At 34.4% G+C, this 13,884-nt stretch overlaps 1 protein-coding gene across 1 annotated transcript; it reads left to right on the plus strand.

The window, feature by feature from the left end:
• The first annotated feature begins 1,043 nt into the window (after positions 1–1,043).
• On the plus strand, positions 1,044–13,526 carry LOC144839944 (nicotinate phosphoribosyltransferase-like). Its single transcript, XM_078695534.1, has 13 exons — positions 1,044–1,311; positions 1,570–1,780; positions 1,960–2,090; positions 2,490–2,605; positions 3,099–3,295; positions 3,633–3,773; positions 4,469–4,553; positions 8,006–8,086; positions 9,022–9,124; positions 11,038–11,126; positions 11,752–11,823; positions 12,234–12,341; positions 12,502–13,526. The coding sequence occupies exons 1-13, from the start codon at positions 1,071–1,073 to the stop codon at positions 12,577–12,579; spliced, it is 1,653 nt and encodes a 550-aa protein (XP_078551660.1). The 5' UTR covers positions 1,044–1,070; the 3' UTR covers positions 12,580–13,526.
• The last annotated feature ends 358 nt before the right edge of the window (positions 13,527–13,884 follow it).

A 13,884-nucleotide genomic window follows, 5' to 3' on the forward strand; every position in this document is an offset into this window, starting at 1 on the left:
GTAAAATTTGTACCCGACAATTAATAATTATAGCCATGTTTACTCATTTTTTACACGCGAGTATAATGGTAATGAATGATGATGAATGACAACGAGTAATTGCACTCTTCAAGAAGTGATTATTATATATTATCAATAAAATACAATTATTTTATTTTCATTATGATTAAAATGGTCAAAATGTCATTTAAATTGTAACTTGTTCGTTTTACAGCAAATGTATTTTGAACTTTATCTGCCTTCAACAATTATGCACAATAAAACGGCTTTGTGTAGTAATAAGTGATGATAAGAAACAATTCTAAAAAGATTATGAACATTATTGTTATCTGTAGCTTTTCATAGTGGGCAGGACAATTGCTATGACTCCTTGGTGGACCCATTGGTCATAGGTCACCTGGAATTTAAATTTAAACATAAAAAAAATACTGGTAAATTTAGGGTGGAAGGACTACTACGGAGATGCGCTGATTCGTGGAGGTCCTATAAACTAACAAATTACGATAGGAATCTCACCAGATACGTCGACAGAAATGGTGGAATTGTCATTACACTGAACAACATTTTCGAGTTACAGATTTAGGTCTAGCCTGCACAGAAGTTTAGTGTTAGTAGCATCTAGACTTATTTTTTCTTGATCCTCACCATACAAATTAGTCTAGGCCTATAAATACTCCAACCCCTTACTATTTTTTTAAATATGCAAATTAGTTCTTAGAGAAGTAATTAGAGACCACAGTTGAAATAAATCCTGATTGGACAATGGGACAAGTCATGAATATTTATTATTATTTTTTACCCTTAGATTAAGTGTTTTCCTTAGGTAAGTTTAAACTTTCTTACTTTTTGTTATTTTAGATTTATGCTTATAACTTTTAATTTTTGTTATTCCCGCCAAGACATAAGTATCCCATTTTGATCATCGATCAGTTTGCAATATTTATTATTTTGAGACAAGTTTTTAATTAAGGTGGATTGCGCCCTCTATTCATTCATGCGTGCGGCAAACACCAACAAAACACTTGAAAATAGGATCAGAGAGAAACCTGTTTGCAACAAAACAAGGGAAAATGGAAACTTCGACTGAATTTTTATCTTCATCAGAAGTTCCAAATGGTGTCGTACAGCCATTATTGACAGACCTTTATCAAATAACAATGGCATACGCGTACTGGAAGTGTGAGAAACGCACTTCCAACGCAGTCTTTGATCTGTATTTTCGAAGAAGTCCATTCGGTGGGGAATTTACCATTTTCGCTGGCCTGGGAGATTGCCTGAAATTCCTCAAGAAATTTAAGTTCTCCGATTCAGGTAGGCTTAGCCTAGGGCCTATATACATTTAGGCCTAGGTATATACCGTTATACTTTTTAGTGTGCACCATTTGTTTTTGTTAGTGCATCCAGTCAAGAAAACTAGGCTATATGTATATATAGACACAAACAATGTTAAATATATTATATACAGTATAATTTAATTATAATATATTACATTTTTTTAAATATTTTTTCTCGATCAATGACCTCCTCTAGCTAGTGCTTACATATGTTCTTAATATTATTTGCTTCCAGACATTACATACCTAAAATCAGTGTTGCCTGCAACGACCGAACCAGAGTTCTTTGATTACCTCCACAACTTGGATGCCTCGAAGATCACACTGTATGCTATCCCAGAAGGCACTGTTGTGTTCCCAAGAATACCGTTATTGCGTGTCGAAGGACCTTTACCCGTGGCTCAGCTCCTAGAGACCACGCTGTTAACGCTGATCAACTATGCCAGGTTAGAGGAACATTGTGACTTATTATTTCGTAGATTCGAACAAAACATTTTAATGAAGTTAACATTCAAAGGATAGAGGAAAGACGGATTGAAATTTAAAATCAGAAGAGATCCAGCTGCAACAACCCCTTGAAAACTAAGCATCTTGTAATATAAATCATACTTTCATTTATTTTCAGTCTTGTAGCTACAAATGCAGCTCGATTCAAGCTGGCTGCAGGGGAAAAGAAGTCCCTTCTTGAGTTTGGGTTGCGAAGAGCACAGGGACCAGATGGGGGTTTGACTGCTTCTAAGTATTGTTACATGGGAGGTAAACACAAACATTGATTAATTGATAGATTGATTGATAAATCACTGCAAAATACGTGATGACAAAGCATTTTTGTTCACATTGAGACCATTGTACCAGCAACAATGCATGCAGTCAAAACCTGTTTTTTTCTTCCAATCAATTATTGAATTTAAACAAAATATTGATTATAAAAGCCTTACTAAAACTCTGTCTACACTATCAAACTAGTTTGACAAAAAAAGTGTGGTGTGCCCAAATATGGTAGTGATATGCCCAAATATGGTAGTGATATGACATCATCATGTCCATATATGGGCACATCACATTTTTTTGTCACATAACGTTTAATAGTGTAGACAGAGCTTTATTGTGATTTTCATGTATTTTAGGTACCTTCTCTGTCTTTTTACATTGTAGGTTTTGATGGATCCAGTAATGTATTGGCTGGCAAACTTTATGGTATACCAGTTCGTGGGACTCACGCTCATGCATTTGTTTCGTCATTTACAAGCTTCGAAGAACTTTCAGGCATTGTATGTTAAATATAGATTTAGAATTTAAAACAATACACTAAAGCTCTGTATACACTATTAAACTAGTTTGACAAAAAAGTGTGATGAGCCCAAATATGGTAGTGATATGCCCAAATGTGGTAGTGATATGACATCATGTCCATATATGGCTACATCACATTTTTTGTCACATAAAGTTTGATAGTGTAGACAGAGCTTTAGTGTATTGTTTTAAATCTGTGTTACCTATATACATCTATTAAGAGCCACAGAAAGCTGTAACACTGTTATAATTTCAAATTATGATGCAAAATCAACATACAATGTTTTCTACTTCAATTTTTCATCACTACTCGTACTCTAGTCACTCTAGAAATAACCCATTTACCCCTGTTAGTGTTGTCCGACTGTAGTATCTAAACCCTACCTGGGCCCCCGCCCCTCCCGTCGGAGAAGATTAACCCTGTCTGGCTTATGGAAATTGTTGAAATAAACTAAAAAATGTATTTTTTAGGATATAAAACCAGCGAATGGTAGCACAGAAAAGAAGAATTTTAAAGAGCTATGCAAACAGTGGTTGTCAAAAGTTTCCAAACATCTTGAGATTGTTGAAGAGCAAACCAAATCCAGTGAACTGGCAGCGTTTATATCATATGCATCGGCATTCCCAACTGGTTTTTTAGCTTTAGTCGATACCTATGATGTATTCAAGTTAGTACCATTTTTTTCTTTAAAAAAACAATGCATTCGAAGAGCAATGTGAATCGAAAAAAGGCCCAGTTAATAATTTTGAATTAAGTACCTTTCCAAACAAACATGTACATAATACCCCTTTCACACCAAGGGTTTGTGACCATTCGAAACGTCGAGAAACTCCGGCGATACCCCATTCACACAAACCTACAGTAGCAACACTGGGGTTTTGAAAATAAAATCGTAAATACCACCCTCTATTTTGTTTGTTTACATAGCAACGATCATTAGAATCATTTTAATTGATAATGTAATACAATATAAAATCTTTGAATTGAATATTCTTTTGTTCTAGGAGTGGTATTCCTAATTTTTGTACAGTCGCCCTCGCATTGAATGACCTTGGCTACCGTTCAATCGGTATACGTTTAGATAGTGGGGATTTAGCCTACCAATCAAAACGTATTCGATCCATATTTCAAAGCATTGGTAAAACGTAAGTAGAGTAATATTTTACTAGATTTTGAATTTGCACTTTAAACCACAAAAATGGAAGTTGTGAGATCTGTGTATTCTTATCTCCTAATATTTATATTTCCTAATATTTATACTGTATATGCAAAGTTCATACAGCCAGTGATTAGATACTAATTGATGGTAATGATAAACTACGAACTGCCCCGCTTCTTTTTAATTTAATTTGTTTAACTATGGAATAATTTACCATATGATTTAAGAATGATCTCATTAAAAAAAATGTTTACAATTAAAGTTAAACATTATTTACTATCCAAATATTGTTCTTTTTTAAATATATATTTATTGAAATGAATTATTTTAAATTCGTATTTATGTATCTTATTAATTTGTATTATTGTAATAGTTTAGAAAGAAAGAAAATAAATGTTTAAGTTGAACTTGAACTTGAAAGTTATTTTTACTATTGATCAGTTCTACTGCTATTCAATGACATTTATTTTATATTTTATGTGTTTTAATTATTATTATTATTTGTATTTATTTATAACTATCTAGTGTCTGTTACTTTGTATTTCATTTACAAGGCCAAATCCAAACAAGCGATAGCTTTTTATTTGGTCTTTTTGTCAAATAAGTTGAGCAATGTTATTATTATTATTATTTTACATTTTGACAATAAAGAGATATGTAATGTAAATTTATTTTTTATAGATTCAACGTGCCATGGTTTGAACAATTAACTATAGTAGCTAGTAATGATATCAATGAAGACACTTTACATTCCCTCAATGAACAGGTATATATCATTGTTTACTACTGAATAAAAAATATAATTATTATTTCTATCATCAAACAATACCATTGTTATGAATATTAACTCTATTGTCACAAATGCTCGATCTCTAAATAATAAAATGGATGAACTGGCTACACGCGTTAGGAAATCTAAACCTGTCGTGATTGCAATTACTGAGACTCACTTAAATCCCGCGTTTCCTGACAAGTTGATAGAGTTAGAGGGATACTCGATGGTGCGACGTGATAGGCAAAATCGCAGCGGTGGAGGTATCATCATGTATGTTCGTGAAGACCTATCTTATCGAGTTTGGTCTGAACTTAATAACGAATCACTGGAAAGTGTGTGGATAACAACCCGGCCAAAACGTTTGCCGCGACAATATTCGAACATCTCCTACGGCCTTATCTATCACCCGGAGAGTTCTGTAAATAATGATTGGGAAATGGCGTCTCACATTACACAGAGTTTAGATTATATTTGTAGTAAACATCCGGAATCAGGAATAATCGTCACAGGAGACTTCAACCGAATGAGAGACAACCTTATTGTTAAGTATCCCTTAAAACAGATAAAGTTTCAACTAGAGATCGCGCATCACTTGATTTAATATATACTAATATGAGCGATGTTTTTAATGCACCTACTAAAGAATCACCTTTAGGACTGTCTGACCACAACGTCATCGTATGCACCCCAATCGTAGGAACATTTAAATCGCCTAACGTCTTCGCTTACCATACAAAGCGTAGCTGTAAACCGGGTGCCAAGGAAAACTTCGAACGCGACATTAATAACATTAGATGGCAAGATTTATATCGAATGGATGGATGCTGTAACCAGTTTGAACTGTATCATAAGAACATTTCTGAACTCTTAAATTTACACTTCCCCCAAGTAACGATTAAAAGACTTCTTAAAGATAAGCCATGGGTAAATAATGCGTTTAAAGGTATCGTTTCTAGACGGCAAGCAGCTTTTGCAATTGACCCCATGTCTGCCGAATATAAGAAACTTAGAAACTTATCTAACCGAATGGCTAAATCTTTGAGAGGTGATTTTTATCGTAATAGTATTGCCCAGTTATTCTCGTCCGATTCTAAATCTTGGTGGAGGGGTATTAAACAATTTCTTAATCTCGGAAAGGGTACTAAGTACTTTAAAACTATGGCTAATGAATTATGTAACGGGAACGTATACGATCTTACCACGAAAATTAGTGGTTTTTTCCAGTCCCTGACTTCTGAGTTCAAACCTCTTGAACCAAAAACCAATGATTGTAACACTGTAGTACCACCCCATTTAATTATCACGCCAGAGACAATTGAGTCTAAGCTTAAACTTGTGAAATGTAATAAAGCCCCAGGCCCGGACGGAATCCCTCCGTGGGTACTACGTGATTTTGCCAATGTCCTTTCCAAGCCAATAAGTGCAATAGTTAACTCCAGTTTAAGGGAAGGGGTTCTCCCCATGCTTTGGAAGTCAGCCGATATAATCCCCATTCCAAAGGTTAACCCACCTAAGGTTCTTGAGAATGACTTGCGTCCTATTTCGCTGACTTCCACCACCATGAAAGTTATTGAAGGGATCGTAGGGGAAATGATTTGGGTCCAAATTAAAGATAAAATCAAGTTGAACCAATTTGGTTGCTCTAAGGGTGTGTCTACCACTGACGCTCTTATACTTTTGTTAAACGAATGCTTTAATGCTACTGACCAAGGAGATGAAATGAGATTATTATTGCTTGATTTCAAAAAGGCTTATGATTTAATTGACCATAATATATTAATTGATAAGTTGTATAATTTAGGGGTCGAAGACCATCTAATCTCTTGGATCTATGCTTTTCTATGTGATAGAAAACAACGTGTTAAACTAGGCGATGAATTGTCCCCTTGGACAGTCGTTAAGGGTGGTATCCCCCAAGGATCCTGGTTGGGGCCCATGTTGTTTATCATCTTTGTCGACGATCTTCTGGATGGGGTGCCGTGCATGAAATACATGGACGACACCTCCATCCATGAACGCGTCGGCAACGATGGGGCAACTGTACTCCAAACCACTCTTGACGAAACTGTCCAGTGGGCTAAGGATAACAATATGTACCTTAATATTAAGAAAACGAAAGAGATGAGAATTAGTTGTAAAAGGTCAAAGACTGCTTTTGAGCCACTCCATGTTGGAGATTGTAATCTGGAACGTGTTGACGAATTTAAACTTCTTGGTGTAATTATTTCTCATAATTTGTCATGGCAACCTCATATTGATCAAATGATTAGTAAATGTAATTCTAGAATGTACTTTCTCAAACAGGTGCGGAGGGCAGGCCTGGATGCCCCCGCACTTGTCCAATTTTATACTAGTATCATTAGACCAATATTAGAATATGCGGCCCCAGTTTGGGGATCAAATATTACGAAGCAACAGAATCAACAACTTGAACAAATTCAGAGAAGGGCCTTTAAATGTATTTTTCCGCATGCTACTTATTCCGATGCCCGCAGCTTCCTTGGTTTTTCTACCTTAGAAGACCGCCGTGTTCGACTGTGCAAGGATTTTTTTGTTAAAATCAAAGACCCCAGTCACAGATTGAATCATTTGTTACCGGAGGCTCCTTCTGCTGCTTATAATCTTAGAAGACTCCGTGAGTTCTGTATCCCTAGAGTTAAAACTAACCGTTCAAAAACGTTTATTATTAATCACGGATTATTCCAAAAATGGTAAACATTTTGTGTTATGTTTCCGCGACCTTCCGTACCTTTGTGTGTAAATATTATTGAAAATTTTTGAAGTTTTTAACATTTTTTAAATTTGTAAACATTTTTAATACTTTTAAATTTTTATCCTGCAGGCCTATGTCTTTAACTATTTGAATTTTATATTTATTGTTTTTATAATAAGTGATTTTTTATTGTAATTTTGTTTTAATTTTTTGATTGTATGTTCTACATTTCTGAATGTCTTTTATATTTGTATATTGCATTTTATTTTTCTGAGTGAAACGCTTTTGTTAAACTTCAATCTTTCGTTTGATTGCAATAAAGTTCTATTCGTATTCGTAAAAGATGTATTGACCCCCTGAAAAAATAATTTTGTAAATTTTTGTTGTTGAATATACAATTTTATTTTTACATAATAGTTATTTACTTTTACTAAATATTGGATAAAAAAAATGTAATTTAAAGCACAAAATGGTCAGCCAATTGGTTTTTGGTTGAAGGCAATTATTTATTTTGTCTTTTTATTAATGAAAACAAATTGTTTTTCCTGTTTTTTTCTACAAAAGTGATTAACTTTAAGCTGCAAAATGGCCTATTCAAAGTCCGATTTTATAATTCTTTCATTTTCCTTGTTTTTGGGAGACAATACATCTTTAATATTTGTTATACAAAAAAAAATATCATTGTTATGATTATTAACTTTATTGTTATTAATATTTTGTATATAATTAGGTTCATCAAATTGACAGTTTTGGTATTGGTACTCACCTAGTAACTTGTCAAAAACAGCCTGCACTTGGATGCGTTTATAAGGTAATATTGGTTCATTATTACTGCAGTTACTCCAGTAATACTAAGAAACATCTCCAATCTCCTTGTAGTGCAAGTGTTGTCTACATCTATAGATATTATAGTACTTTTAATACACAACTATGCGGTAGTATACAAATAATATCAGAGTGCGTTAGTGGGGATGCGGCGCACGCGAGGGTATTTACAATCGACATGAATACCCGATAGTGTATTCTATTAATTCAATTGTAATGTTAATTAAAATGTTATTGAACTTTCATTATTAAAAAAAAACAAATATTTTACCATTACTATTCAAACTATTATATCATAAAATATTATAATACCATATTCAAATACTATATTGTTAATTGTGTTTTGTTAATAATTTAGCTTGTAAATACTGTAGGTAATAATTATTTCTAAATACACTTAAATTCAATTGTAATGTTAAATACATTTTTTATGGGATTTTAATTATTTAAAAAAAACTATTATACAATGTTCAAATTTCTATATTTGTTTAGTGTATTTCAATTCAGTCTTTGATAGTGGATACAATAAATATTAATATAATAGATCAATTATTAATGCAGTAATACCAAGACTGCAGTAACCCAAACATTATTATTACTGCACTAAAATGTTATTATTTTTGATCTCTTATACGTTTAGGAAAATTGCCAATGATAACCATAAGATAATTCATTCACTATCCCTAAAGGTGGCAATGCCACAAGACAAACGTATACACAAGATGCTCTAAATAAACAACATCTTAATACAAGTCTTTGGGAATGGAGTTGTAAATTGTCATTCTGACATATGAACAGGACTGACAGGACTTGAACCCAAGACCCTTGGATTGGTAGCCAAGCATCTTAACCACCAAGCCACAACCCCACTCTGCAGTAAATGTTATATCTTACCTGTTATGATTTGTGTTTTTTTTAAAGCTTGTGGAGGTGGATGGGAAACCCAGGATTAAGCTGAGTCATGAGGTGGAAAAGGTGACAATACCAGGAAGGAAACAGGTCTTTCGGCTCTACAGTCACGATGGTAGGTATTACACAAGAAATGGAAATAATTTAATGTATACTTAATTTAAAGACCCATTGCCTACAATAGTTGATGTTTTGTAAAAACAATGCATATATTACTTTAAAAACATTAAACCAGGTCATTCCTTGTCTTAAATGTACATTTTATGGTAAATTATGATACTAAAAGAGGGAAACAATGCACTACCTAAGTAGGCTTACTGTAGATTTTATGATTTCGATCCAAGTCGGCCCTAAACTGTCTCGGCCAAAGTCAAGTCGGCCCCAGGTCAACTCGGCCCCAAGTCAACTCGGCCCCACGTCAACTCGGCCCCAAGTCAACCCGGCCTCACGTCAACTCGGCCAAAAAATAATCGGTCAACTCGGCCCCATTAAAGTATGGAACGCAAAAAGTGCAAAGGAAGGGGATTGATATTTCTTCACATTTTTTTACCTATGAATCATGAATAATTCTGACTTTTAATGAATATTAATATTTAGACAATGATACATTTAGCAACAAAAATAAGAATGATAAGCAATCATTATTACTTATTACAATGAACATTTGGATAATATTAATAAATAGGAACACATTGTAGGCCCAATAATGATGATGTAGTTGATATGGGGTTTAAAAAGGCATAGCCTAAACTTTCCCATTATAACTAAACTAAACTATGTTCGTTCGTGCGTCAAAATTCATGTCCGATATGCGAGGACATAAACTATTATAGGTGTAGTAATTAGATTGTTTGGTTGAATCATTGAGGTATAAAATATTAATGTTAACTATATGGTTGAATCACGCGTAGATTTTTTTCAGTGTATGCATATCCATTTGATTAGGCGACAACATCTGAAACCAATTCGTAGCTGCGCCTCCCTGTGCCTTTGTTTGGTAGCTATTTCGATATCTACAACTGCTACGTGTTTTCGCTGACCGGGGGATTCCCTTTTTTTAAAAACGCAAATCATGGACAAAAACGAGGCACGCCAAAACGATGTACGATCATGTTTTCTATGGCCAAATGGTGGAACGTAGGCCTACGTCTTCGATTTACTAAAATGCTGTACCTGCACGTGTTTTTGTAACACGCGGGTACTTCTATTCATATCGGCAATGAGATCATTTTTTATATGAGTATTTTTCTTATTTCTTCATTTTTTTTAAAGCGTGGATAGTAATAATCATAATAATATTAAGCACTTTTTGCGTTCCATACTTTATTGTGGCCGAGTTGACCGATTAGTTTTTGGCCGAGTTGATGTGAGGCCGAGTTGACTTGAGGCCGAGTTGACTTGAGGCCGAGTTGACTTGGGGCCGACTTGACGTGGGGCCGATTTGACTTTGGCCGAGACGGTTTGGGGCCGACTTGACCTGCACCCGATTTTATAGGCCAAGCTAAAGAGTGGTAACGTACAAACATCGTACGCTAGCTATAGGCTTAATCTGACATTGTCTAGTTGCTGCATTAATTGTCTTTCTGTTCTTTCACAAAAAGATACCCGCCACAGGATCGGAGACCCATTTTGGATTCCATATTGAATCCAAGATGGAAGATAATTTTTGTAGTGTAGAACATTTCCAGTACAATTCCGGTCATTTTACACCCCATGTGTATGGAATAGCAAACAATTTGTACACACAAATTACAAACACTCTCTAGAGCTCTGTCTACACTATCAAACAAGTTCGACAAAACAAGTGTGATGTGCTCAAATATGGTAGCGATATGCCCAAATATGGTAGTGATATGACATCATCATGTCCATATTATGGGCACATCACAAAAGATTAGAATTATGCTATTTTTACCACCTTTAAATTGATAGCGAGAGCAGGAGAATTGAACCAGTAACTCTTAAACAAGAGGCAGGTTATACACCAGTGCCACTGTTTGGATATAATAGTTGATTTTTCTTTTATAGGAAAAGCCCTGATTGACCTCTTGCAACATGTAACTGCTGAGGCAGAACCAGAGCCGAACAAAAGGGTACTGTGCAGACATCCCTTTAGTGTAAGTTACAGTTACTGTAATTAATATATCAAAGTTCTAAAATAACTTACCTAAAGCTCCGTCCACACTATCAAACTTGATGTGACAGAAAATGTGATGTGCCCATATATGGACATGATGATGTCATATCACTACCATATTTGGGCACATCACACTTTTTTTGTCACATATAGTTTGATAGTGTAGACAGAACTTTAAAATAGGTAAATCCTAAACATATGTATATTATAATATGAGGTGCTGTAAGTAGGATCAAAATCTAGTTGAATATGAACAGACACAACCTAAAGTAAGTGATATCCTAAGGCAACAACAGCCAACTCTGCAGAGTAGCAAAGAACACAGTTGAAAAAAAAGAGGTTACTAACCAAGCTACTGTACATACTGTACTGTATATGTCTGCAACGAAAAGAGAAATGAAAAGAACATTCTCTAGTCTCTAAGGCTCTGTCTACATTATCAAACTAGTTTGACAAAATAGTGTGATGTGCACAAATATGGTAGAGATATACCCAAATATGGTAGTGGTATCATCATGTCCATATATGGGCACATCACACTTTGATTGTAGGCAAACAGATGTGAAATAAAAGTAATTGAATGGAATGATATTTTGGTTTTTCAGGAATCAAAACGAGCTTATGTCAATCCATCAAGAGTAGAAAAATTACATGTCATATTTTGGAAAGATGGTAAGGTAAGTAAACCACTCATAGCACCATGTAGTGATGTCACTCTCTTGAATGAGTTATTTATACTGGGTAACCTCTTCAGTCAAGAGGGCCCAGTTATGATCAGTGTGTGTACTAGTACACCGGGGTAACACCCTACTCGTCTCGAAAGATGTACTAGGTTCTAAGTGCACATGAGCTAGATGTGTACCTACAGTTTATAGTGCTTATCTGAGAAGACTTGTTCTATCACCAGAACCATGGAGCGAGTGAGCCTCAGACCCGATGTTATGGATACATAGTTACGGTTCCACTGTCTTGACCGCTCAACCAACCACTCACTCACTCTCCATGGTCGGTCCATTTCTGTTTGGCCCAAGGCTGTACTGAGTAGCTATTGACCAGAATAAATGTCCAGTTAAACCCTTATTTTCAGATCGTCAGACCTTTGAGGTCACTGCAAGAAGTGCGTGCAGACACCATTGCATCGATCAAGTCCCTGCGAGATGATCACAAGAGAGCACTGAACCCAACACCATATAAAGTAAGTGCTTGGCAACAATTCTGAACGTTTAATTAACCCTGGATGACCCTGCAGAAAGAAAACCTTGTGTCAAAGGTTAACAGAAACATCTACTACTCTACAATAAAACAACTAATTGAAATTGTACAATTTTAAGTTACCACCAAAACATTTTTTACAGGTATCTGTGACAGATGATTTATATCGCTTCCTGCACAAGCTATGGTTGGAAAGCGCCCCCATTGGAGAACTCTCTTAAAAACGCAGAAGAACAAATGAAAGATTAGTACGTAAAAAAATGTTCATTAATTATTTTTATCAAGTACGCTAGGGAGTCATTTTAGATAAAAATAATTTACATACCCCTCCCCCACCCCTCCTCTATTTTCTATTTGACCATGTATACTGTATTTGTTTTGTTTCTTTGTTTTCTAACTTTGAATCCGCCCTAGTAAATTATGAATGCCAAAAGCATGTTGTTGCTGAAAACATAATGATTGTCCATTAAATAAAATTGTTGTAATTTAATCTGTATTCAATGGTTTGTAAAGTCCGTAGAAATTTTATTAGAATATTATAATTATTTTTGTGAAAACAACACAGTGCCTTTAAGTGTTTCATTCTGAAATATTTTATATAATTTAATTTATAATTATAGTTATAAATTCTATGAAGATAAATATGAACCAAACGTATTTCATTATAATTTAATATCAACTGTGCAATATTATTGATTTTAAATCGAAATGAACGGTGCGTTTTGTGTTAAAATTTTGGTTAGGATATTTTACCGTTACTTGAATCAAGTTCTCTGTAACTAACTGTATAAATAATAATTACTGGTAGACTGTGTTTGAATAATCAAACCATGAGAAAATATTATACAAAGTAATTTTTATTTTTTTATTTTCATTCTCTGTCTACAATATCAAACTAGATTGTCACAACAAAAAATGCGATCTGCCCAAATGTGGTAGTGATATGACATCATCATGTCCATATATGGGCACATCACAATTTTTGTTTGTTTGATAGTGTACACAGGTCTTTAAACTATAGCAATATTGATGATGCATAATGATATGCCATATGCATATTCTAAAAATAAATATAATAAATATAAGGGTAGATATAAGTAATAATTTCTTGTATGCAACAGTAACAGTTTGTGATGTAATTATTAAAGTATTAGATTGAATAAATATTTGCGCATCATAAAGATAATAGAATATTTTGATTCATAATTTTTTGATTGTGTATTGAATTGGACACACACCAGTCATTCGAGAAAAAGAAAAACGTTTTGTAGGTTTAATGTCCGAAAAAAGGCAAGTAGGCAAATCGATGCGGGATCTCTTCCTGAATTTCGCAATAATGAAAAAGAGAGATTTGGTTCAGTTCAGCGCCCACTATTTCAAAATGTTCAGTCCGCAACACATGCAATGGCATACTAAGCAAGAATACAGAGCATTTGTGCACATACAAAAACTGATAGTGGCTGTACTCGCTGCGCTGTATATATTAGACTTGCTCTAACTCAAATTTGAGCACGCGACTGCAGCCA

The sequence above is a fragment of the Antedon bifida genome, chromosome 4 (genome assembly GCF_963402885.1).
Source record: "Antedon bifida chromosome 4, ecAntBifi1.1, whole genome shotgun sequence".
Taxonomy (NCBI): Eukaryota; Metazoa; Echinodermata; class Crinoidea; order Comatulida; family Antedonidae; genus Antedon; species Antedon bifida.